The 23,699-nt window shown below is 33.5% G+C and overlaps 1 protein-coding gene and 1 long non-coding RNA gene across 19 annotated transcripts in view; both read right to left on the reverse strand.

The window, feature by feature from the left end:
- LOC106052346 (deoxynucleoside triphosphate triphosphohydrolase SAMHD1-like) overlaps positions 1–23,699 on the reverse strand; it is a 175,383-nt gene that overhangs the window by 135,653 nt on the left and 16,031 nt on the right. For 17 of the 18 annotated variants that reach the window (XM_056034990.1, XM_056034989.1, XM_056034982.1 and 14 more), the window contains 9 exons: positions 21,648–21,808; positions 12,919–13,094; positions 12,668–12,750; positions 9,228–9,377; positions 8,336–8,383; positions 6,196–6,360; positions 2,508–2,599; positions 1,300–1,356; positions 1,079–1,132 (listed from right to left, as the gene is read on the reverse strand). In XM_056034990.1, the coding sequence (XP_055890965.1) occupies positions 1,079–1,132; positions 1,300–1,356; positions 2,508–2,599; positions 6,196–6,360; positions 8,336–8,383; positions 9,228–9,377; positions 12,668–12,750; positions 12,919–13,094; positions 21,648–21,808 (986 nt within the window). The remainder of the gene's footprint in view (positions 1–1,078; positions 1,133–1,299; positions 1,357–2,507; positions 2,600–6,195; positions 6,361–8,335; positions 8,384–9,227; positions 9,378–12,667; positions 12,751–12,918; positions 13,095–21,647; positions 21,809–23,699) is intronic. The other variant, XM_056034992.1, reaches the window with a different exon arrangement.
- On the reverse strand, positions 13,601–19,130 carry LOC129927230 (uncharacterized). The gene is made up of 2 exons (XR_008778858.1): positions 19,095–19,130; positions 13,601–13,816 (listed from the first exon to the last, which is right to left on the reverse strand). It is a non-coding gene; the product is annotated as an uncharacterized LOC129927230 (long non-coding RNA).

A 23,699-nucleotide genomic window follows, 5' to 3' on the forward strand; every position in this document is an offset into this window, starting at 1 on the left:
AACTTCTCCCCTCGCTGGGGGAGCTCCAAGCGCTCCCCAAAACCCTTGTTGCCAATGTCGGGGTATCTACAATTTTTCCTAAAATTGGAAATCCCCCCCCTTACAAAAGCCTCCCCCCCGGAAAAAAATCCTGGCTACGCCCATGACATACAATATATGTTCATACCACAGTTTCTCTTAAACATTACATGTGAAATTTTGTTCTATGATTCAATAAATCCTTCCTCCACCCCCCCCCCCAAAAAAAAAAAAACACAACAAATTCTTGAGAAGATTAGTTTTTGTGATAGATGTCTTATAATATATCTCATTTGTGATGGTAAAATTTTAAAATTATGAACGAGTCTAAATTAATGTTATAATGAGATTTCGGTAAAACTCAATGTCTGAAAACTGTCATTCTTTAACTAAAACTAATTATTGTTTTGCTAATATAGCTACGCTTGCCACCACATTCCTTGTCCCATATGCTAGGACAAATTTGTACAAATGTTCCTTCTTCCCTAGTGCTATTAGAGCATGGAATGGGTTGCCTGAGCTAGCCAGGAAAACCAGTGACTTGGCAGAATATAAGTCATTGGTTAATATGCATGACTAAATGCATGACACGTAGGACGTAATCATCTTCTTTTTTGAAGTAACGTCTGTATTATATAAGATAAGATAAGATTTTAACAGCCTTAATTATAACAGTTCTTTAAGTCATATCAGTGATATTATCCATGCAGCTGGTACATTGATGAAAGTATGGTTTAACGATTTTCTAGTGATATAAGTATAGTTTAATGTTTTGGACATTATGATGAAATTTGAATAAATATTATTCGAAGCTGGAAAAACTGTATTGATCTATATTTTAATTTTGCATTTAACATGTTTGAGTATCTAGGATACTGACACAAATGTGTGAGCCATTGCTGAAGTTAAATTTTTTCCACTTTTGTGTCAACCCACAAGTAGAATTCACCTGATGAGGACTGCAATACCAGAACCAATCTAGTGGCGCAACAGATCTTTAGTATCTCGCATTATTTTGTTTTGAAGAAAAAAAAAAAAAAAGAAAGTATCAAATTATTACCTTTCATTTTCCAATCTCATGTAACTTTCTACTGCTTGTAGTATAAACTCAGTACTTTAAATAGATAAATATTTAAAGAGCATTTAAAATTGTGTTTCCTTTAAAATTAGGGGTGTTATGATTACTAGCTTACAAATACTGTAAAGAAAAAAATAACAACAAAAAGCCTTAAGTTATAAAATAAGGTTTTAAAAGATTAAACAAATTGGAAATTTTTTTACCAATCAACCTTTAAAATCTTGAATTTGTCTATGATTTGTTCAAGTACATCTACAATCCTTTTGAAGAATAAATATAATTATTTGATTAATGTCTAAAATTCTAAAATATATAATGATTCGAGGTACAATTAATTTGGAGTGTAAGTTTTGCGCTTTTATAGAAGTATTGTCTTGATTGAGTATGCAGCATATAACACCATTTATGCTCTTGGGACTCTAAAATTAAGTGTAAAGACCATCTGTTGGTATTTATTATTTCAATCTTGAATGGTATGGGTTTACAAGAAGACTTACTGTACTCAATGTATAATCCTATTTAAAAAATTAAAATAAAAAAGTCAATGACTTGTAAGAACTAAAAATAATTGAAACTTATCCACAAAAATGTTACCCTCTCACACGTGAGCATTTCTCGTAGAAAGTTTTAGTCCGAATAATTATTATTTTTTTCTTTAGAAAATATGGAGCTACGTTTTCATGAATTCATGTTTACACATATCTTAAATTAAACAATCTCAATTGGACACATTAGTCTATTATCATCTGTAGGGCTGCTTCACGCTTTTATTACGTACTCAGGATCAAGCTATTAAGCCATTTGACAGTTTTACAGTCTATAATTTTTGCATTTTTGTTCCGACATGGAAAAAACAGCACATTGTATTTTTTCGAGCCCAAGGTCAAAAAACTTTTTCTTGTTATTTGTGAAAGTTGAGTCTCTTAATGAATATTTTCGCATATTTGGAGGTAATGAATCTGATTTATTTGATGACTTGTATTATCTGCAAAAGTCTTGATTGTCATTTTAAAAATCCTTGAAATCACAATAATTTAAATTAAGCACATCTTATTCTTATACATAATGTTGACTTAATGATAATTTGTGAGTAATACCTGTTTCTGCCATTAGACAAAAGAAAAAGAATGTTTAAGCCCACTTATAGATGAAAAATCATTACCTTTTCTTGGTAATTATAATTGTGAAACATGTCTTATAAGATCGTCGTGATGATTGGTTCTGTAAATGACATCTTACGAACTGTGTTAATGATTTATTGTTTACGTTTTAGAAAAATGATGTTTAGGGGAAGCTTGTTTTACCAAATTCTTATGGCGACTTTAAACGATAAAAAAAATTATATCACATTGAATTAACTAGACAATTTAATGAGCGCATAAAAGTATTTTTAAAATGTTAATTTACTTACATCAGTTCCATACCACATACCACTGGGTGTTGGTAAGCAAATTTGTGAAGATTATATCTTGTGAAGAACATGTTGTATAAATTACCTAATTCCTAAAAAAAAAAAAAAACAATTATAATTTTTTTTATTTTAAATGTTTTAAATGTCAGGCCTATTGAAGATTAAGTTATATTCATTCTTTATTTTACATATTTTATTTTCACAATCAACTCACTACTTGAATACTACTATTAAAGAAAAAAATAGTATTATATATTTGTCTTTGGAAAATAAATGTTCTTTTCAACGTGGCTTTTTTAATACTTCACAAATAATGTTTGTGTATTTGTGTATAAGACCCGGTTTGATGTTTTATTTAAAGATTTATTATTTAGGTAATTAAATACTCCGAGTTATTTTGAAGAATAATCTTAAAATGAGAAAGAAAACAACATAATTTTTAATGAGCCACAGACTTATCTTAAACATTATACTTAGACTGGACATGAATATCTCTGAACACTACATAAAAATGTGAAAAGTTCAAAAAGGTGAAACAATGCGTTGTTTTTGTAAAGTTGTTATAAGTAGTGATTTTTTTTCTACCCTAACCTATATAGCGGGGGACGCGGCGGATGAGTGGTTAAGCGCTTGGCTTCCGAGCCTTGGGTCCGGGGTTCGAATCTCGGTGAAGACAGGGTGTGACAGGTGGGGAAATGTGACGTGTGTTTGGCACGTTTTATGTCTAGGGGATGATTATTTTTAAAGCTATCGCACCCCCACTTACCAGCATATGAATCGGGAGCAGACACGCAACGAGACAAAGCAATGACAGATAGATACAAAAGTTAAAATAAAGAATATTTATTTACATAAATATACATATAAGGATAAAAAGGGGGAGGGTTTGCATCTATCTCTAGTATATTCTATGTTTAATCATCACTCTTGCACCTAATAAGAGAGTATGTCACTTTGTCCTCTGACTTAGCTGGTATTCCTGTTGATGTCGCAGCTGGCTGTGTCCTGGCTTGAGGTTCTGCAGCTGGAGGTGGCGCTCTAGCGGATAGAGGGACGCCGGTGATATAGTTCTTGTGGAGTCTCAATCCCCAAAATCTAATATCTGTAGTGGGCACAGTAGGGCGGGTGGCCGGCTACCGTGGGCACAAGGTTACCGCGGGCAGAGCTGATCTGCCGTGGGCAGCGTAGTTGACAGGATATGTCCAGTGAGTTGCAGAGGGTTGGCGTAGCTATGACGTCTCACACAGATCTGAATCTATAGGGACGACGCACCTAATAGCTTGACAGGTGGGCTGTCGAATAGGCGGGCAATGCCGATAGCGCCAAGTAATAGAGTTGAGTAGATCTCAGTAGGCAAAGGCAGTGCTGAATAGCACTAAGCACAGATGCGGGTAAATAGATCGTTGATCCAATAAATAAATAGGCAGGTAAATAGGCAATAGGCAGACACCTGAGGGAGGCTGCGGATAAATAAAGACAAGTTAGGACATGTCTCTCATGCATCTTATCGATGCCCTCGACTGAGGTGCATTCGTCAGATTGGTGAAATTGCTTTAGAGCACAATGAGGAGATGATGACAAATGGGATTTGGAAACATAGATGGCTGATAGTAGCAATATAAAAAGGTACACAAAAGGGAAAGTAATAATATAAAAATGTACATAGAAGGGGAAATACCAATCTCAAATAAACAACACAGGTGGATAGAGAAAGAAAAAGGGGGGGGGGTTGAATTGGGCGGTGTCAGCGATCCTGACGGTATGTTTACATATGACCGTCGATCGAGAACAATAGAGCGCGCTTGAATGGAGAGGGTGTCCGTTCAAGGGGCGCAACTCTCGTTAGAGTAAAATGAGTAAAGGGGAGATAATTCATTACAGGGGGGATAACTCGTATCTCTTTTCTAGACGCAGTATTAGTGCGCTAGTAAAATTATCACGGTTGTCAGCCGAGATAAAAGAAATAGACTAAGATGTACAAATATATACATGGTTGCATCAACGATCAATTGAGCAACGTAGCATTAATAGATTAATGCAATACATAAATAAATAAATAAATACATAGGACATGTTTATGTTTTCTACTTACGCCAGTGAGAAATACACAATGCACTAATTAAATATAAATGAACTAGGCAAAATACACATGATAATATCCAATGGAAATAGCACAAAAGTAATTAAGATGGAACTTGTGATTAAGTTCGGCTTACCACCAGGTATTCCTCTAGGAGAAAGAATGTATGAAGTAGTCCAGACTCGATAGCTCAACCACCATGAGAAATAAGAGGGTCTGATTTGATTTGGGTCTACTTTATATACAGGCCTGGAAAATGTGGGCGGACACAGGAAATGTCCTAGGCTAAGAATTTTCTTACACGTGGGTGAATTAGACTTAAGATGGGAGCGTCGAGAGGCACTTTGACTCGAGTAATCTCCTAGATCAAAGAGAGACGAAGGAGAAAGGGGGGGGAGGAGTGACTTGTATTCCACACAAGGTGGTGTCCACTGCGGCTGTCAGACATCCTGTCGATAAGATCAAAGTCTGTGCGTATCTTTGCCCCGGTCAAGGGAAGATAAGTCGGAAGACGCGGCCTAGCTATCTCCAATGTGGTCAACTAAGTCTAGCCTGGAGCGGAAAAGGTGTGGCGGGTGAATAATTTAGGGGTAGGATGGGGAAATAATTAAAATAAAATAAATAAATAAGGAAAAATAATAATTAATGCTGTGATAATTTAGAGTGACTCTGACAGCGAGTTTTTGACTTGTCACACAGGGATTTTGAATTTTGAATTTTTAGCGTGCCCCTAAGTTCACCCATCTCTAATAGGTACCTGACTTTAGTTGGGGAAAGTGAAGGTGGTTGGTCATTGTGCTGGTCACATGACACCCTGCTCGTTAACCGTTGGCCATAGAAACAGATGACCTTAATATCATCTGCCCTATAAACTCCATGGTCTAAAAGGGGAAATTTACTTTAAATAATACATATGTTAATAGTAAATCTATAGGGCATATGTTTCTGTGGCCCACGGTTAACGAGCAGGGTGTCATGTGGTCAAACAACGACCAACATTGAAAATAAGGGCAATCTCGTCTCATAATAATTATTTAGCTATTTACTCTAGATTTAGAAAGATTTATATAAATCTATATACATGTACTATCTAAAATCATAAGATGATTAAAATCCACAGGCTTGAACTATTTCGATCTATGATTCTCGAAACAATATCTCAATGGAAACCAAAAAGAAATTGAGTTATATCATACATTTGAGTAAATATGTATGATCTCTCTGATAAATAGCTCCTTCTATTTTAAATCCGCAAAATGAGATTGCATTATATCTACACTTTGAAAACTAAATATCATTTTTTTTCTAAGACAGAAAAGATCGATTTCCCTGTATTCCCTTACAGCTAAAAAAAAGTTACGTACATCGCGATCGGGTAACCGATAAGCGTTTGTTTCTGTTTTCAGTCAAGTTATAATATATATATATATATATATATATATATATATATATATATATATATATATATATATATATATATATATATATATATATATATATATATATATAGGTCTGTGAAGTGAACATTATGTACTTTTACAAAGAAAAACAACAACTTTCTCTAACAAAGCTACAATAACTTTCTACTTGAAATAAATCAAACCAAACCTTGTTTCTTGTACAAATTTGTATTTCTCCATCTACTTCTATAATTCTTGCAAACTCAACGTAGCGCTGAGCATCGAAGTTGTTGACAATGCCAAGATTGTGACAGTCTCTGGCCATATAGTCAAATTTACATACATCCACACCATTGCGGTGATTACTAACAATCTGATATAATACTGAACAAGTTATTGTGTAAATTGGATAACAGCAATAAGAAAATTTAAGTTCGTATTGACGTATAACTTATTGGCATCACAAAGTAAAGAACGAAAACAACGTTTGCCGACACAGCCATGGAATAATAAGATCTCTTAAAACCCACTGCCATATCCGGTATCGTTGGAGGAGGGGGGTGGAGTAAGGGGCTGCTGGCGTGAGGTCAAATTTTCATACAAAAAATCACACAAATTTTTTCTTAAAAAGTATACTAATTATTTATATTTTTACCATTTTTACATTAAGTCGCCCCCTCCCACCCCCCCCCCCCAAAAAAAAACGAGAAGAGGTAGTGGCATTTGTCAACCCTCCTCCAACCATAACCAATCATAACCTGTTGGTGTGGGGATTTGGACGACGGGGGTTGAAGGTATCTTTATTTTTTTTTTGTAGGAAAAAAAAAGCAGTTGTATAAAGTATGTAGTTAAGGGCTATCAATTCAAATTTGAATATTTATCAAGTAAAAGCATTATTCTATCTATCTATCTATCCATACATCCATCTATCCATACATCTATCTATCTATCTATCTATCTATCTATCTATCTATCTATCTATCTATCTATCTATCTATCTATCTATCTATCTGTCTGTCTGTCTGTCTGTCTGTCTGTCTGTCTGTCTGTCTGTCTGTCTATCTATCTATCTATCTATCTATCTATCTTATGTTTGTGTTTGTGTTTTTACACAGTTTTAATGTTTACATGAGGTTTTGGTTAGGGCTTTGGAATACATCGCTCCCCGCACTCAAAGTTCTGGAATAGGCCCATTTAGAGTAAAGTAAACTATCCGTTAAAATAGTTAATTTTAGGTAATTGATCTTTCCTACCAACTACTTGAGGCTATATCTGCCAATGGCTATACAAGGTAGAAACTCTATGAAACGCAAACTACTTTTGTATACATAATAATAATAGCAATATCTTCGATTCCGAAGATTATGGATAGGTGCAGTGTTTCATATGACTAAGCATATCCAGTTACGACCTTCATAAATCTCTTTATCGCGTGCAGACAAAGCCGTTGTCCGCTGACGGTCTATTTAAGTTTACTTCTGCTGCTGTCTTCAGTAATGGCTTGTCTTTTGAGTCGCAAATGTTTATCTCGCAGCCTTTATTAGATCTCTCAAAATGTCTTTTCAGAGGTCATCTGCTGTCCGATACTTTCCTTTATGCCAATGAGGTGGAAATATTTAAGTTGATCTTTATAGCGCTCACGGGAGTCATTACGCCGTTCTTTTAAGCTCGGCAAGAAAATAGCCCTTTGAATACTGAGTAAGAGTCCGAACAAGTGCAGCTGTCGAATGATAATAGGTGCCTTTATACTGTTGTTGACGGTTGATGTGTTGATGTGACTGGTTGATGAATGTAGATGTTAGCCGAGAGTTCGTAAATAACAACCGTCAACAGAACAATTAGTACATAGAATGAATAAATCCAGATAATAACTTTAACAACAATTTATTAAATAATAAGGGCTCAGTCTGCGTCGTCTCTATATCACAGGTCGGTCGTTTTTCATCCTGTTCGTTGGTTCTTTATTTTTGATCTTATTTCTTAATTGATCTGTCACGTCACTCCGGAAATACCCAATTAAACCCCTACTTCTACGCGTCTTTCTTTTGTGTCATTACACTGTCTACACCGGCCTCCAGCAGAAGATAGTTATTTGTAATGTTATGTTGCCAGCGTATGTTCATTTTGAAGCGAAAGCACCTTTGATGGATGCGTTCTAGCATCTAGGTCTCAGGGCCATACAAAAGTGTGGTTAGAACCACTACTTTATAAATATTGATTTTTGTTGCTAGGTGAAGAGACCTATTTCGCCATACTCTGTTTGACTCTCTCTCTCTCTCTCTCTGAAATTCAGCTTTTTTTGAATGGCAATGTATCTATTATATATCTACTTTAAGATATAGGCCTACCTCATACAAAAATGCATTTTTTTCATTTCTGCCTTTGTAAGGCCATGCCTGAAAAAAAGAAGAATATTATAAATTATTGTTTAGTTATATGTATATATATATATATATATATATATATATATATATATATATATAACATATAATTTTATTTTTTTACATCTCAATCTAGTAATTGATTATCAAAAATACACAACGAATCACAGTTTAGAGTTGCATTCAGTCTTTTGATAAAGAAGATTATGTATCTAAAAATTGCAAATAATTATGAGACGATAGTATTCTTATTTTTGATGTTTATTTACTAGATCTAGATCTAAAAATTAAATTATATGTTACATAGGTTAGGGTTGAAAAAAAAAGCTTTTACTTCTTTTAACTACTTTACAAAACAACGCCTTGATCCAACGTTCTAAAAAATTTTCACGACATTTTTTGCAGTGTTAAAAAGTCTACATGTCCAGTCTAGATATAGTATATATAAGTCTATGCCACTGACTGATTTACTCATCGACCACGAAATATATTATACTGTCGTAAAGATCCGATCTAAGTCTAGATCTACATCTAGATTTAATTACTACATCGAAGTCTTGATCTACAACTAGATCTAAGTCTAGATCTACAACTAGAATTTTGATATGACTTTACACATTTAATCTTAAATTACTAGACCTATGCCAATGTTATGATTAGAAATAGTTATCCTTTAGGTACCGGGTAATGGTGTAGGTCTACTATGCTGTCCGTATCCGATTCACATCTTAATTAATTAATGTGATACCACTGTACCACGGTACGAAACTGTTTGTTGCTATTTATGGTAGACATATATTTCTAACAATAATTTTCGTTATTTTTGTTTCTTTATTATTATCTCACATGTAGGACTTACCGTAGAACCATTACATTCATAGCCCCCAATTAACTCTTTAATAAATATGATGTCATGTGCTTCAATTTCAAATTTTTTCAGCTTTACCTCTAGAGAATTCATTTTCAACATATGTTCAAACATTAAAACATTTCGATTTTTGAGCCATACCTAAATTAGAAATGTAAAAAAAAGATCTAATATAGTACAAACATTGTTATTTTACTCTTAAATACTTGAAGATGTATACATACATCTATCTCTATAATTCTCTTCATGGCTCAAGAGTTTGGACTACAATTGAAGGAAAGATCACTCTTTTATTTATGCAAGTCGAACTAGAGTTACCCTACAAAAAAAAAGGAGAGGGAGTTGAGAACAAGTACTATTCACGGTATAATTCACCAATCAATAAATAGCAGGGCCGGACGTAATTATTGTGACCTAGAAGTCTCGTCTAGTTAGGAGATCACCCCACATAGCTTTAGCGACGAAAAAAAGAGGGAAGGGGAGAAAAAGTAATCTACCTTTGTATTCACTTGTCACTAAATAGAAGAGCCGGACTCAACCGTTGTGGGGCCCTTAATGCGAAACGGATTTGGCGTGGCCAAGTTTGGGTAGGGATACGGATAATAAGTGAAAATTAAGAATTTGTATTAGAAAATAAATTTGTCTTTGAATTTTATTCATTCTTTACTACCTACAGAATTACTTAACGAGCCTTGCGTGTTGCGAATCCATACAGTACATCATAAAATGTATGTTTCCTACATAGATCATTTTCAATAGTAAGAAATACCAAATGTTTCAATCTGTCTTCGAGAACTGTTGACCTCAAGTAATTCTTCATTAGTTTTAGGCGCAAGAAGCTTCTTTCACCAGATTCCACAATTACGGGTATTGCATAATGCCGTTATTTTTTTCATCGCGCGAAGAATTGGAGATTTCCATTTTGAATGATTCCCCAAAATGACAATTTTTGGTCTATATAATTCAGGAATTTTTTATTTTTTTTTTAGTTTTCAAAAGATTTTAATAATTTCCGGAGATTTCCATGACTTTTTCGTATATTTTGCAATTCCAGGAGCTTTCAAGGAGCTCCTGGTAAATCAGGAGGCTGCGGGAATTCTGTTATAAGTTATAAAATGGTTTAATTTAATAATTTACACCTAGAATTAGCGCGGGTTCTTTGAAAGTGCGGGGCCCACTGCGGTCGCATAGGTTGCTTTGCCCTAAGGCCAGCCCTGCAAAATAACGGCGAATGCTAAGCCGTGGGTCGACTAGTAAATTTAAATATGTCTCAGGGGCAGAATGACAATGTCTTCGATTCCGAAGATTAAGTTTCCGTGACTAAGCAAACCCAGTTCCGACTTGCATATTTTCTAAACTTAAGAACATACATAACACGATAACAGCCACATTTACTTACAAACATTTTTGTGCAGATTATTATTAAAAAACTAATAATAAATGCTAAATGTAAAATTTACCTGTGATTCTACCTGATATAAATTTGTCAAGTATTTTTCTAATTAATATAATCATAAGGTTTAGCATATGTATGAACATGAAATATTTCTAAAATATTTGTAGAAAAGATTTAAGAATAGAGTCAATACTCAATTAATATTTCATAACTATTATAGTTAATTTGCTAACTGGGGTGGGGAGAGGAAAATCGTAGTAATATGCATATATATATATATATATATATATATATATATATATATATATATATATATATATATATATATATATATATCATGGGCGTAGCCAGGGGGGGGGGTTCTTGGGGTTCAAACCCCCCCCCCGAAATGAAATCCCCCCCTGGGGGGGGGGACGGAATTAAGTGACTGATTTTTGCTTTCATTTTGTTTATTTTAGGTGAGATTTTAATACTAAATCATCACTTACCACAGCACAGCCGAGGCAGTTTTGAGTTAAAAACCCTCTACCAGGTGGTTTTGAGTTTAAATCCCCCTACCAGGGGGTTTTGAGATTTTAAAAACCCCTATCAGGGGGTTTTGAGATACAAATCTCTCTACCAGGCGGCTTTGAACAGGGGGTTTTAAATTTTAAACCCCCTACCAGAGGTTTTTGCAGTTAAATCCTCCTCTTCTATAAAACAAAACAAAAGAAATGCAAACAACAATCCCCAAATTCCAACAGCACAGTTGAGGAAGATTTTGATTTTAAAAACCCTCTCCAAAATTTACGATAACCCCATCTTCAATATAAAAAAAGAAATTAAACACTCAAAATTCTATGAGCGTAGCCAAAGGGGTTTTGAGTTAAACCCCCATCCCCCTTCCAGTTGGGGTTTGAAGCTAAAAAGTACCTCTTCAATATAAAAAAAGCAAATTACACACTATAAAATCCATGAGCGTAGCCGAAGGGGTTTTGAGTTTAAATCCCCCTCCTCCAGATGGCTTTTTGTTTAAAGTTTAAAACCCCTCCAGATGGGTTTGAGTTTAAAATTCCCCTACAGAGCGTTTAGAGTTGAAAACCTCTCTCTTCAATATTATTTTAAAGCAAACTACAGTCACCAAATTCTATGATCGTAGCTAAATGGGGTTTCGAATTAAAAACAAAACAAATAAAAAAACAGAGATTTTTTAGTTTAAAACCCCTCAACAGATGATTTGACGAAAAAAACTTTCCGTTTCGATATATAATCTAAAGCGAAATACAGGCATGTAATTCCAAGAGCGTAGTCAAGAAAGGTTACAAATTTCTACCAGTAGCTTGGGCTCCATTAATTAAGTGTGAATAGTCTTCTGCCGAAATTGAAAATCATTAAATGCGTCTCAACAAAATTGGCTAAGACAGATTTTAGGAGTCAGTCATAGAGATCGGGTCTATATCAAAGAAATCATATGCCGAACTGGGATTCGAATCCTTAGTAAGGTTGTGACAGAGCGTTGCATGAGGTTTTGCATGACATGTTTTCCGACAAAATGAATTACGCAAAATAAGAGTTGCGGAAACAGCTTGCCGGAAAATGCGCCGAACGGCGCGAGAGGGTTTAAGTCAGTAAGAATAGCACATTAGGTTTTTGAAATAAAACTTTTTAATAGCAAGATAATGCACTGTAGATACCTCAGAATATGCATTTTGTTGGCTTTCAATACCAGAAATAGTGCTCGGCGCTGCGAACTCCCCCAGACCCCCTTGTTAGCAAGGGCGGGGAGTCTACAATAAATAATAAACGTCTTCCGAAAGGGTCAGAATGTAATAAAGATTAATTATGTACACACACACACACATATAGATATTTTTTTCCCCGAAAAAAAATCCTGGCTACGCCCATGATATATATATATATATATATATATATATATATATATATATATATAGAGAGAGAGAGAGAGATAAATAGATAGATAGATAGATAGATAGATAGATAGATAGATAGATAGATAGATAGATAGATAGATCATAATATAGTAAATTACAAATACCTTCGCATTATCTTTCAAAGCTGGGTTCTTTTCAAGGGCGACAAGAAATCTTTTAGAGAAAAGCGTAGACAGTGGCCCACAACCTTATAAAAAAATTTTTTTTATCAGAAAAGTACTTATAGAAACATTCAATAAATTAAAATCTTTAAAAAATTGTATCAATACTTTCAATGTATTAGACCTCTACATTTTAATTTTGCATTTGCATATTTTTTAACTATTAATATTTACACGAATTTATAATAACACACCTAGATCATGACAGAGGCCTGCTATTTCGACACATAAAATATCTTTATCTGAGATATCTGATATTTCCATTTTATCGTCCTCCTCAGCTACTGTAGTCGTTTTTTTCTTCTTCATTGGGACTTCTGTATGATATTCTCTTAGACTGCGCAAAAATTTCCCAGCTAGGTGATAAGTTCTATATGAAAAATACATATGCTCTGAATTAGGAGATTGTGATTGTGATGTTGCTTATTCAGGCTGTCTTGAAGTCAACCAATTACTCTGCAATCGTTTGGGTGTAATTGTTCGGGTGTATTACGTGTAGTTGAGCAACAATCCAAACAAGAATAGAACAACACCTATTTTAACAAGTGAAGAGATGTAGTCAACTCTGATGAACAATTGTACATAGATTTATTCTGATAAAAGGGCCACAGTAGAAGTCTCTGTCACTAAACACGTCGTTACCCTGGAGTGTTCTATCGCTAACTCATTTTCCAGTCTCTAACCCAACATATCCCAAACGTCACTAGTCCCGTTCAATATGCGTCTCCTATGGTGCGTCGCTAAATAACTAACCTATATAAATAAGGTGTCTAACAGATTCCTCCCCCCCTTGAAAAAAAAATATGTCAATATTTTTCCACTACTGTCAAGTCTTACAAGGGCATTTTCAATTTAAGGGGAAGACAAACAAACATAAAATCTTGACATCTTCATCTTGACATCTTCATCCTAACTTGACAGTTCCTCATATTCAATGTCAATGTTCATAACATTCCAGAATCATCTTCATTAGTACACAGTTCATCATAACATTCCAGAATCATCTTCATTAGTACACAGTTCATTATGGAGGAAAATGTGGCATCTTATGGGCACGTCATACACTCACAAATGTTCTTCACTGGTAGTAATCTGATAAAATACAACATTTCAAAAAACAATTATAGACTTTATTTACACATTCAATAAATTTTTTCTTACCACCCTTTTATACGCTTTTGTCCATTTTTCTTTTATACTCACCCTTTTCCATAGAACTAACTTTCGTCAATGATATATGAAATGATTCACACAAAAAAAAATATCCATACTTACTTTTAAATGCTTAACATCAAATTTACTTATCTCCCTTTTCCATAACATATAAATGGTGTCAATATATTAATATATATTACATGATCAATATAATCATAGTTTATTTACAAACTTATTTCATTTCAATGTCATTCTAGACAATAGATCAGCTACAATATTCACAGATCCACTAATAGCTTTCACTTCAAATTTATATTCCTGTAGTGCTAAGAACCATCTATAAACACGACTGTTTTTCATGCTCTTTTGTTGTATATACTGAATAGGTTTATGATCAGTTAATAATATGAATTTCCTTCCTATTAGATAGCTCTCTAGCTTAGTAATTACCCATATTACAGCTAAGGCTTCTCTTTCAATGACACTATATTTTTTCTCTGCCTCTGACAATTTTCTGCTTACATATAATATAGGATGTAAGTTATCATAGTTCTGCATTAAACAACCACCAATAGCATTACCAGATGCATCAGTTGTGACATAAAATATTTTGTCTTTATCAGGTAGCCTTAATATTAGTTCATGACTAAAAACATCTTTAATTCTGTCAATAGCTTTCACACATTCCTCATTACAAACTACTTTTTGAGGTTTTCCTTTTTTAAGTAAGTCATTTAATGGATTCACTATTTCTGCTAAGTTCTTTATAAACTTTCTGTAATAATTTACTATTCCTAATATGCTTTTAATTTGTCTTTTTGTTGTAGGTATTTCAATATTAAGTACTTTCTTTATGTTATCTTCAATAGGGCTAATCATGTTGTTATTTACTTTATGTCCTAAGAAGATTATTTCCTCCAATCCTATTTCTACTTTTTCTGCTTGAATTGTAAGTCCACTTTCTTTTATTATTTTGAACACTTCTTTTACATCTATCAAATGTTCCTCCCAACTATTATTAAAAATACATATGTCATCCAAATAGCAAATAACATTTTCTTTGTTTCCAATTATCATGTTCATCATTCTATTAAATGTGGCAGGTGCATTTACTAATCCAAAACTCATATAATTCCATTGAAAAATACCATATTGTGTTACAAATGCTGTGTAAGGTTTTGCATTTTCTGTTAAAGGTATTTGCCAATAACCTTTAGTTAAATCCAATTTAGTAAAAAATTTTGCTCCATTTAATTTATGTAAAATATCCTCTATATTTGGCATTGGATATGGGTCAAATTCTGTGATGTTGTTAAGTTTCCTATAATCAATACATAACCTTATATCTCCATTCTTCTTTTTGGCTATCACAATTGGTGAAGCATAAGGAGATGTTGATGGCTCAATTATACCTGATTCTAGTAAATTGTCTATTTCTTTCTTTACTTTGTCTTGTAAATGTAGCGGTATTCTATATGGCTTAAGCTTGATAGGTTTTGGGTCTGTTACTTTAATGTCATGTTTAATAATATTAGTTTTTCCTGGTATGCTGGAAAAAATTTCTTTGTATTCCTGTATTATTTTAGTTATATCTTTTGACTTTTCCTTAGTTAGATTATTAAGATTAATCTTTTGCCAAGTTTGATTCTCTTTTGTTTCTATTACAGGTATTTCTTTAATATCATTTTCATTGTGATTTTCATTTGTTATTATCATCAAGCATTCTTCTCTTTCTGAAAATTTATTTTCTATTTCCTCCTGAATGTTTTGTATCAACTCATCTTCTCTATCATGATACAGTTTCAAATTATTTATGTGATATGTTTTAATTTTCCCATTTATTTCAATTTGATAATTCACATCACTAATTTGCTTTATCACCTTAAATGGACCTTTCCATTGTTTACCAATTTTATTTTTCAGGTCATTTATCAATATTAATACATTGTTTCCTACTTCTAGTGTTTTCAATTGTCTTTTCTTATTTAGATTCTCATGAGCACTTTGTTTGTACTTCTTATTGTTGTTATATGCTTGAGTCCATATTTCTTTCAGTTCTGTTGTGATTGTTGTTTCACTGTCATTATTTAATTTATTATCATTGTCTATTAGATTTTCTTTAAAAACATCTAATTCATCTCTAGGTTTTCTTCCATGTATTATTTCATATGGTGAAAATTGTGTTGCTTCATGGATGTTGTTTCTATGAGCAAATAGTACATAGTTAATGTAATGATCCCACTTGTTCTGATTATTCTGAATTATTTTTGTTAGTGATCTTTTTAATGAACCACCATATCGTTCACATAAATCATTACTCTCTGGGTGGTAAACCGAAGAGTATATGTGTTGTATATTGTATTGTTTAGTCCATTTCTTAAATTGTTCTGACTTAAACTGAGATCCCTGATCACTCAATATAATTTTAGGTATACCATGTCTTGTAATTACTTTTTGAGTTATGGCATTAATGATATTCTCTGCACTTGTATTTGATAATGGGATTGCCTCTGGGTATCTACTAAACATGTCTATTACTGTTAGAATGTATTTGTTATTATTTTCAGTTTGAATTAAAGGACCTATTAAATCAATAGATACTTTCTGAAATGGTGCTGTAGGTTCATCCATTTCTTGAATAGGTGCTTTATTCACTAAGCTTTTGTTAGATCTCTTTTGACATATGTCACATGAGTTTATGTATTTGTTTATTGTTGCTTTCATTTTGGGCCAAAATACTTGTTTTGACAAATTCCTATAACATTTCTTTACTCCCCTATGTGCTGCTAAATTATTATCGTGTGTCATGATTAAAACATCTTTCCAATATTTCTGTGGTAAGACAAGTTGTTTTATTTTCTTGTTATCATTACTTGTTTGTCTAAACAATATTTTATTCTCTATACAAAATTTCTCCATTGGATTATTATTGTTTTTATCTGATATTCTTGAATAAATTTTCCCAATAATATTGTCATTCATTTGTTCTAATGCAAATGTGGGTGTTGTTTCTTTTTCACTTTGAGATATTTGTGTTTCAAGACTATTTTGTGTTTCATTTTCTATCTCTCTTTCCTTAACATCTGTATTTTCTATTTGTATTACATTACTGGTTTCTTTTTCTTCATCCTTACTTATTACATTTATTGTATTTTCCTGTTTCTCATCTTTTTTATCCATTGATCTTGTTATTATCATACTTGTTATATTTTGTATTTCTATGTTTTCATGATTTTGTCTTATGTTTTTGTATTTGTTTTGCCAGTCTTCTAATTCTTTTCTTGAACATTCTTTAACTCCTTTTATGTTTCCTACTAACATATCATATCTCATTTCTGGTATTGCAATGCCATCACAATAACCAGTGAAAAATGGAGTTTCAATGTATACCCTTATAGCTTTAAATTCCCTTACGGTGCCATCTGCTAATTCTACTTTCTTAGTAAACCCTTTATACCAATGAGGTTTGACAAATTTAGTTTTTACTGCCAAAGTGTTACAACCTGAATCCCTGATTAATTCCACCGGAATTCTATCTACAAACCCTGGGTACACTGCAAAATTGTTCCTATTTCCTTCCATGAAATATATCCTATCTGTACCTTTATTTTTGTATTCCCTACTGTAACTCCTATATCTATAATTTCCCCTGTCATTCCTATCTCTACTCCTATATCTACTGTTATTTTGTTCATTGTATCTATTTCTACTTCCAGACCTACTATTCCCTCTTCTACAGTTAGCTGCTATATGACCTTTTCCTTGACATTTAAAACATGTTATTTCACTATATTTTCTATTTCCACTATTTGATCTGTTTCTATTTCTACTTCTATCAACATTTTCTTTGGTGTATCCTATTAAATCTACTTTGCTCTTATCTCTATCAGAAAATGGTTTATTTGGATAGGCATTTTTGTATACCCTCATTATCTCTGTTATTTCATCTATAGTTTTTGGATTTCTTTCTCTAATAAAAGATTGTAATTGAGGATCACATTTATTTACAAAGTTGTCCACTAGAATAAAATTTTTTAATCCCTCATAAGAGTTATTCACTTTTTCTAATTTTACCCACTTATTGAAAAAATCCTTTTCCATATTAATAGTAGTTTGGGGTTCTATTCCTAATGATGGTATATTGTCAAAGTATTTCTTTCTAAAAGTTGTAGCGTTATGACCATAGGCATTCAATAATTCTTTTTTTAAAACCTGATAGCTATCATCAATATGATGGTCATGATTTTGGCATATTGTTAGAGCTTGACCATGAACAAAGTCTATCAGTATTTCAGACCATTCTTCTTCAGGCATATTAAATGTAGACATTTTTGCCTCATATCTTTTCAGGAAATCACCAATGTCATCCTTCTGTTCATCAAAACTTTGTATTTTTCTTTTTAGCCATGTCTGCGAATTAGGGTTGTCTCTTTGAGTGGTATAATTATTTGAGTTATTTGTGTTATTTCCTTGTTCAGTTTGGGCTCTGGCTTGTGCTGCGTCCAATCTCATCTTCTCCATTTTAGTTTCATGTTCTCTAATCTTTTCTCTCTCTTTATCTTGCCTTTCTATCTCTTCTTTTTCCCTTCTTATTATTTTATCTTGCCGTTCCATTTCTTCCCTCACAACTTGCTGTACATAAGCTGCTAAGTCTTTTCCTTTTAACTCCATGACCTTTCCATCCTGCATAGCTGTTTCCTTAACCTCCTTAAGGTCCACATATGATGATGTAGCCATTGTGTTTTATATTTTATATATATTTTTACTTAGCCTATATTGGTTATGGCTATACTTTAAACTTATTTTATATTTAGGTTTTTACAAACTTTTATATAAGTTTTAAATGTTATGTCTCTATCTATAGATTTAGTAAATGAGTAAATCTAGTCTGAGTTATTATGGTTATATTCAAATCTGTATATTAGGTCTAGTATCACACAAATTTAAATCTAGTATATTATAGTATATATAATAATACAATTTAGATCTATAGTTATCAAGAGCACTATGACTTTTAGATCTAGTATGAATAACTATGATCACTTTTAAAACATGGTATGACTGAAGTCACAGTGAATTGTTTAGAGTAAATTCAAAGACTGTCTAGAGTCTAGATCTAGAGTAGATTGTGGTTCTATTCAACCATATGAAACAAATATATGTATACAATGTCAAATATATCTTCAACAAGATATATATATCTAGAATGTACTACCTTCATTCATCTTTCAATTAATAATATTTCAACTTAAAGAGTCTAGATGATTTAATTGTACCAAAGAGATGTACAAAATTTGTAGATCTATATTTAGCCAGACGACAGTGTATGACTACATAGCCAGTTTCGGCATTATTCTCATGGCAAAATCATATTTGATTTTAACCGCTCAAACTAAAATTATTTTAGTCTGATTCACAGTAAAAGAATCCTACCCGCACTTTCTATCATTAAGTGAAAAAAAAAATACAGATCTAATTAAATTAATAAAAATAAATAATTTAAAATAATATAAACAAATGAAATAATTAAATGAGACTATCGCTATGGGTTGGGATATGACAATATGGCACACAATGATAACGTCACGAAGTAACTAGGCAACAACGGATATGACGTTTACACAAACAAAACAAATTACAATCCTAAACGTATAATATAGTTTTTCATCTAAATTATGTCTTTACCCCGAACGGGTTTAAGGCTTCAGCACCACCTGATTTTACTCAGGCTAACATACCAAATTTAGACAAAATCTATTTCTAAGGGCAATCTAAACATACACTAATAAGAAAAATGGCACTTAGCTTTTGATAAGAAAGATCCCTTTGTTCGGACTCCCGAATATGCTAGATCACAACAAATTCCACTGCCTCTCTTCCAGTTCTGACTCTGTTCTCCGGTGCTACCAGTATCCCACGTAATGCCACAGATGTCCTGATATGCCACAGCAAAATGTTCCAGTTTCTTTGACGACTGTTGATGACCGTATGTGTAGTTCCGACGACTTTGTGTACACAGTTACTGACAAATAGGTTAACGGTTCTTCTGGCGATGACTTGACTTGTGTAGACGACTACTGACAAATAACAGTCTCTTGACGGCAACTTGATCTGGACGACTGACGAATAACGAATTTCTTGACGATGACTTGATCTGGGCTGACGAATAACGGCTTTCTTGACGATGACTTGATCTGGGCTGACGAATAACGGCTTTCTTGACGATGACTTGATCTGGGCTGACGAATAACGGTTTTCTAAAATAGTTCACTGCTTCTGCTGCTACTCTGGTAGTACGACGAAGTTTGCTGTTGTATTCTGCTTCACTAGACCAAACTGTCCAATGTAGACTAGGTGAGACCAAGGTCACCTCCGACGACGTTCCGTTATACGATTAACGGTTTTCAACGAAATTAAGTGGATGTAGCTGTTTCCACAACTTCACTATCAGCACGTCTAGATATCGTCTAGACCAACGAATACTAAATAGATCAATGTCCAGTACTGATAAATATTACTTCACTAACCTTCCAAAGGTTAAACACAGTGACCGTTATAACAGTGGCAAGCAACCGGTTCAATGAGCAAACTGCTCCACAAGAATCTCTCCAAGGGTAAGACGACAGAGCGATTTAGTTAGCTACCAAACTTGTAGTACTCACAATACTTCTGACAGCGGGCAAACTGTCCTTCTCGAACTGGCGAGGTAAAACTTGATACTCAATGTGGCTCCTACGACGAAGAAAAAATATGTCCAACAGGTTCACTAACGATCTCTCACCCGTTATGAATGAACGGTTTCTCTGGCTGTAGGTCGATTCAGCATATGAAGATCAGGCGTTGATAATATACTGGTTAAGTAGACCAGACGTTGCGATGATTACGGTCCTGACGAAGGTCACCCTGAGTTAACGGCTCGTTGAACGTACGATCAAGAACATGTAGATCTAGAACAAAGTCACTCTGCGATGATTCTGATGATTCTGTGTTCAGCCGTACTCCGATGAAATCTTATATCTTCGAGTGCACGACCCTCACCTGAGTAAACGTTCTGCTTCGAGGTCCGGTTCGATGTTCGGCTTCATCAGGGGTCCGGCTTCGAGGTTCGGGCTTCGGGCGTCGGGGGTCGCCACTGTGATGTTGCTTATTCAGGCTGTCTTGAAGTCAACCAATTACTCTGCAATCGTTTGGGTGTAATTGTTCGGGTGTATTACGTGTAGTTGAGCAACAATCCAAACAAGAATAGAACAACACCTATTTTAACAAGTGAAGAGATGTAGTCAACTCTGATGAACAATTGTACATAGATTTATTCTGATAAAAGGGCCACAGTAGAAGTCTCTGTCACTAAACACGTCGTTACCCTGGAGTGTTCTATCGCTAACTCATTTTCCAGTCTCTAACCCAACATATCCCAAACGTCACTAGTCCCGTTCAATATGCGTCTCCTATGGTGCGTCGCTAAATAACTAACCTATATAAATAAGGTGTCTAACAGATAAGAGTTTAAGAATGAAACCAAAGTCAGTTTCCAAAATTCTTGGCTAAACAGTACATTAAAAGATTAGCAATGCAGACAAACAGATTGACGTATGATGACAACGACAGTACAATTTAGTGATGAAAAGAAGAATATTGAACAAACAATTTATCATTCAGTTTTATATTAGTTTTCAAAAATTCCAAACGTTATCTTTAGCCCAAAGACTATAATACATTGCAAGAAAGGCTAAACAAAGATCTTTTATCTTTCAGTAAAGATATCTACCCCAAGGCGTGTTCAAATCTTGTATGAGTGGCACCAGGAAAAACAAAATCCACCATTCCAAGTTGTTTGATGTTTCTCAGACGTTGAAATTCTTTGGTATCAACAATCAGCTGACACGCTTCATTGAGCTCAATGTGTCCGTGGACTGGGTCATTGAACAGCTAAAACAGTAAAGAGTGGCATAAAACTTAGAGCTTTCTGGGTACGGATATAATAAAAAAGAAAACCATTTATTTGTGATCTGTCTGTCAGTTTGTCGTCCATCCCTCCCGTTTAGATCTCGTAAACTAGAAAAGAAATTGAAAATCCGACATCGTGATATTTTAGTCTAGTCAAAGTTCTGATGCAACGGCTACTTTTTTTCTTTTCTGAAAGCGAAAAAATTAATTTTTAAAATCAAATATGTAAGCGTTTTTTTTTCATAAAAATACATTATCTGTACAGCTATTCACTATTAATAGTAAAAAACACAGTAGACTATATTTTAAGGAAGATAACCTTTTATCATATTTTTAACTCATTTATGCAAACGATTTTAGATTTTTTTTTCAAATTTCTTTTTTAAAAATTGTATTTACGCTATTCTGTTAAGATCAATTAGATAATCATTCAATAACATCAGTTAGGCCAGGTTCACATCTTAATAATAATAAATATAATAATAATAATAATAATAATAATAATCTTTATTATCTCTATGGAAATTTGTCTTACTATTTGTGCATTACGCCAAACAAAAACATATAACTATAAGAGACCAAAATGTACATTCACACCAGACTCACTCATAATTTACATGTGACTAAGTTTATATCAGATTGTTCCTATTTAATGATTTGATTGCCAGGGAAACAAAAGAGTGTTTGTGTCTGTTTGTCTTTGCTATCGGTGTCTTGTATCTCTTTCGTGATGGCAAAATAACAAAATCCTGATACAAAGGGTGATTCTTTATTTCTAGGATTTTGTTAGCTTTTTTTATAGATGCTTGTCTCAAACAGCTGCCCAAATAGGTTTTGTTTTTTTGCCTATGATTTTATCAACAGCATTTAGGATTCTATAAAGTTTATTTTTATTTTTAATGCTCAGATTGCCATACCAGGCTGTGATATTGAAACTTAAAATATTGCAGATGTGAGCGTGATAAAACATAGCCAAGGCCTTTTTGCTAACATTAAACGATGACAGTTTTCTTAGTAATCGTAATCTTTGCTGCCCTTTTTCGCTGATATAATCATATTTGCAGTTAAATTTAGATTATTGTCTAGGATAGTATCCAAGGTATTTAAAAGTTTGCACTATTTCAATAGTCTCTCCAACAATATCATTTTCCTTCATTTCGCTACGAAAATCGATTATCATTTCTTTGTTGTTTTTTTTTACATTTAATAATAAAAAATTATATTTATAGTATTTTTCAATGTGTTCTATTTCTCTGAAATACTCATTTACGTCTGAGCTCTCTTAGAGCAGGGCAAGAAGAGCCGCATCATCAGCGAATTGTGTGAAAGGAGCAAAAAGGACTATCGGATTGAAAATCATTGGTGTACAAAATGGACCACAATGGCGATGTCACAGCCCCCTGAGGCGCCCCTGTGTTAACTATGCGTGCATTTGCTATAACATTGTTTACCCTAACCCTCTGAGATCTCTGGGTCAAAAATTCATTAGCCCATAGTATTATGTATGGACTAATCTTCAACGCTTTCATCTTTTCAATGAGTAAATGAAGTTGTATAGTGTTAAAAGCTGATTAGAAATCAATAAAGAACAATCTTACATAAGTGTTCGGTAAGTCCAGATGTTTGTAGACACAGTTTAAAATATTTAGGATGGCATCGTCTACACCTTTACCCTTTTGGTAAGCAAATTGTAAAGGGTCTAACTTACTACAAAGATCATTCAGAAGAAACATTTTAACCATTTTTTCTAAACATTTAGACACAGTGGAAGTAAGTGAAACAGGTCTATAGTCATTCATTTCCTTCGGTTTGGAGACCTTTGGCACATGTACAATTATAGATGACTTCCACACAGGTGGTATCTAATGGTTTA

Source organism: Biomphalaria glabrata, chromosome 7 (assembly GCF_947242115.1).
Source record: "Biomphalaria glabrata chromosome 7, xgBioGlab47.1, whole genome shotgun sequence".
Classification (NCBI taxonomy): domain Eukaryota; kingdom Metazoa; phylum Mollusca; class Gastropoda; family Planorbidae; genus Biomphalaria; species Biomphalaria glabrata.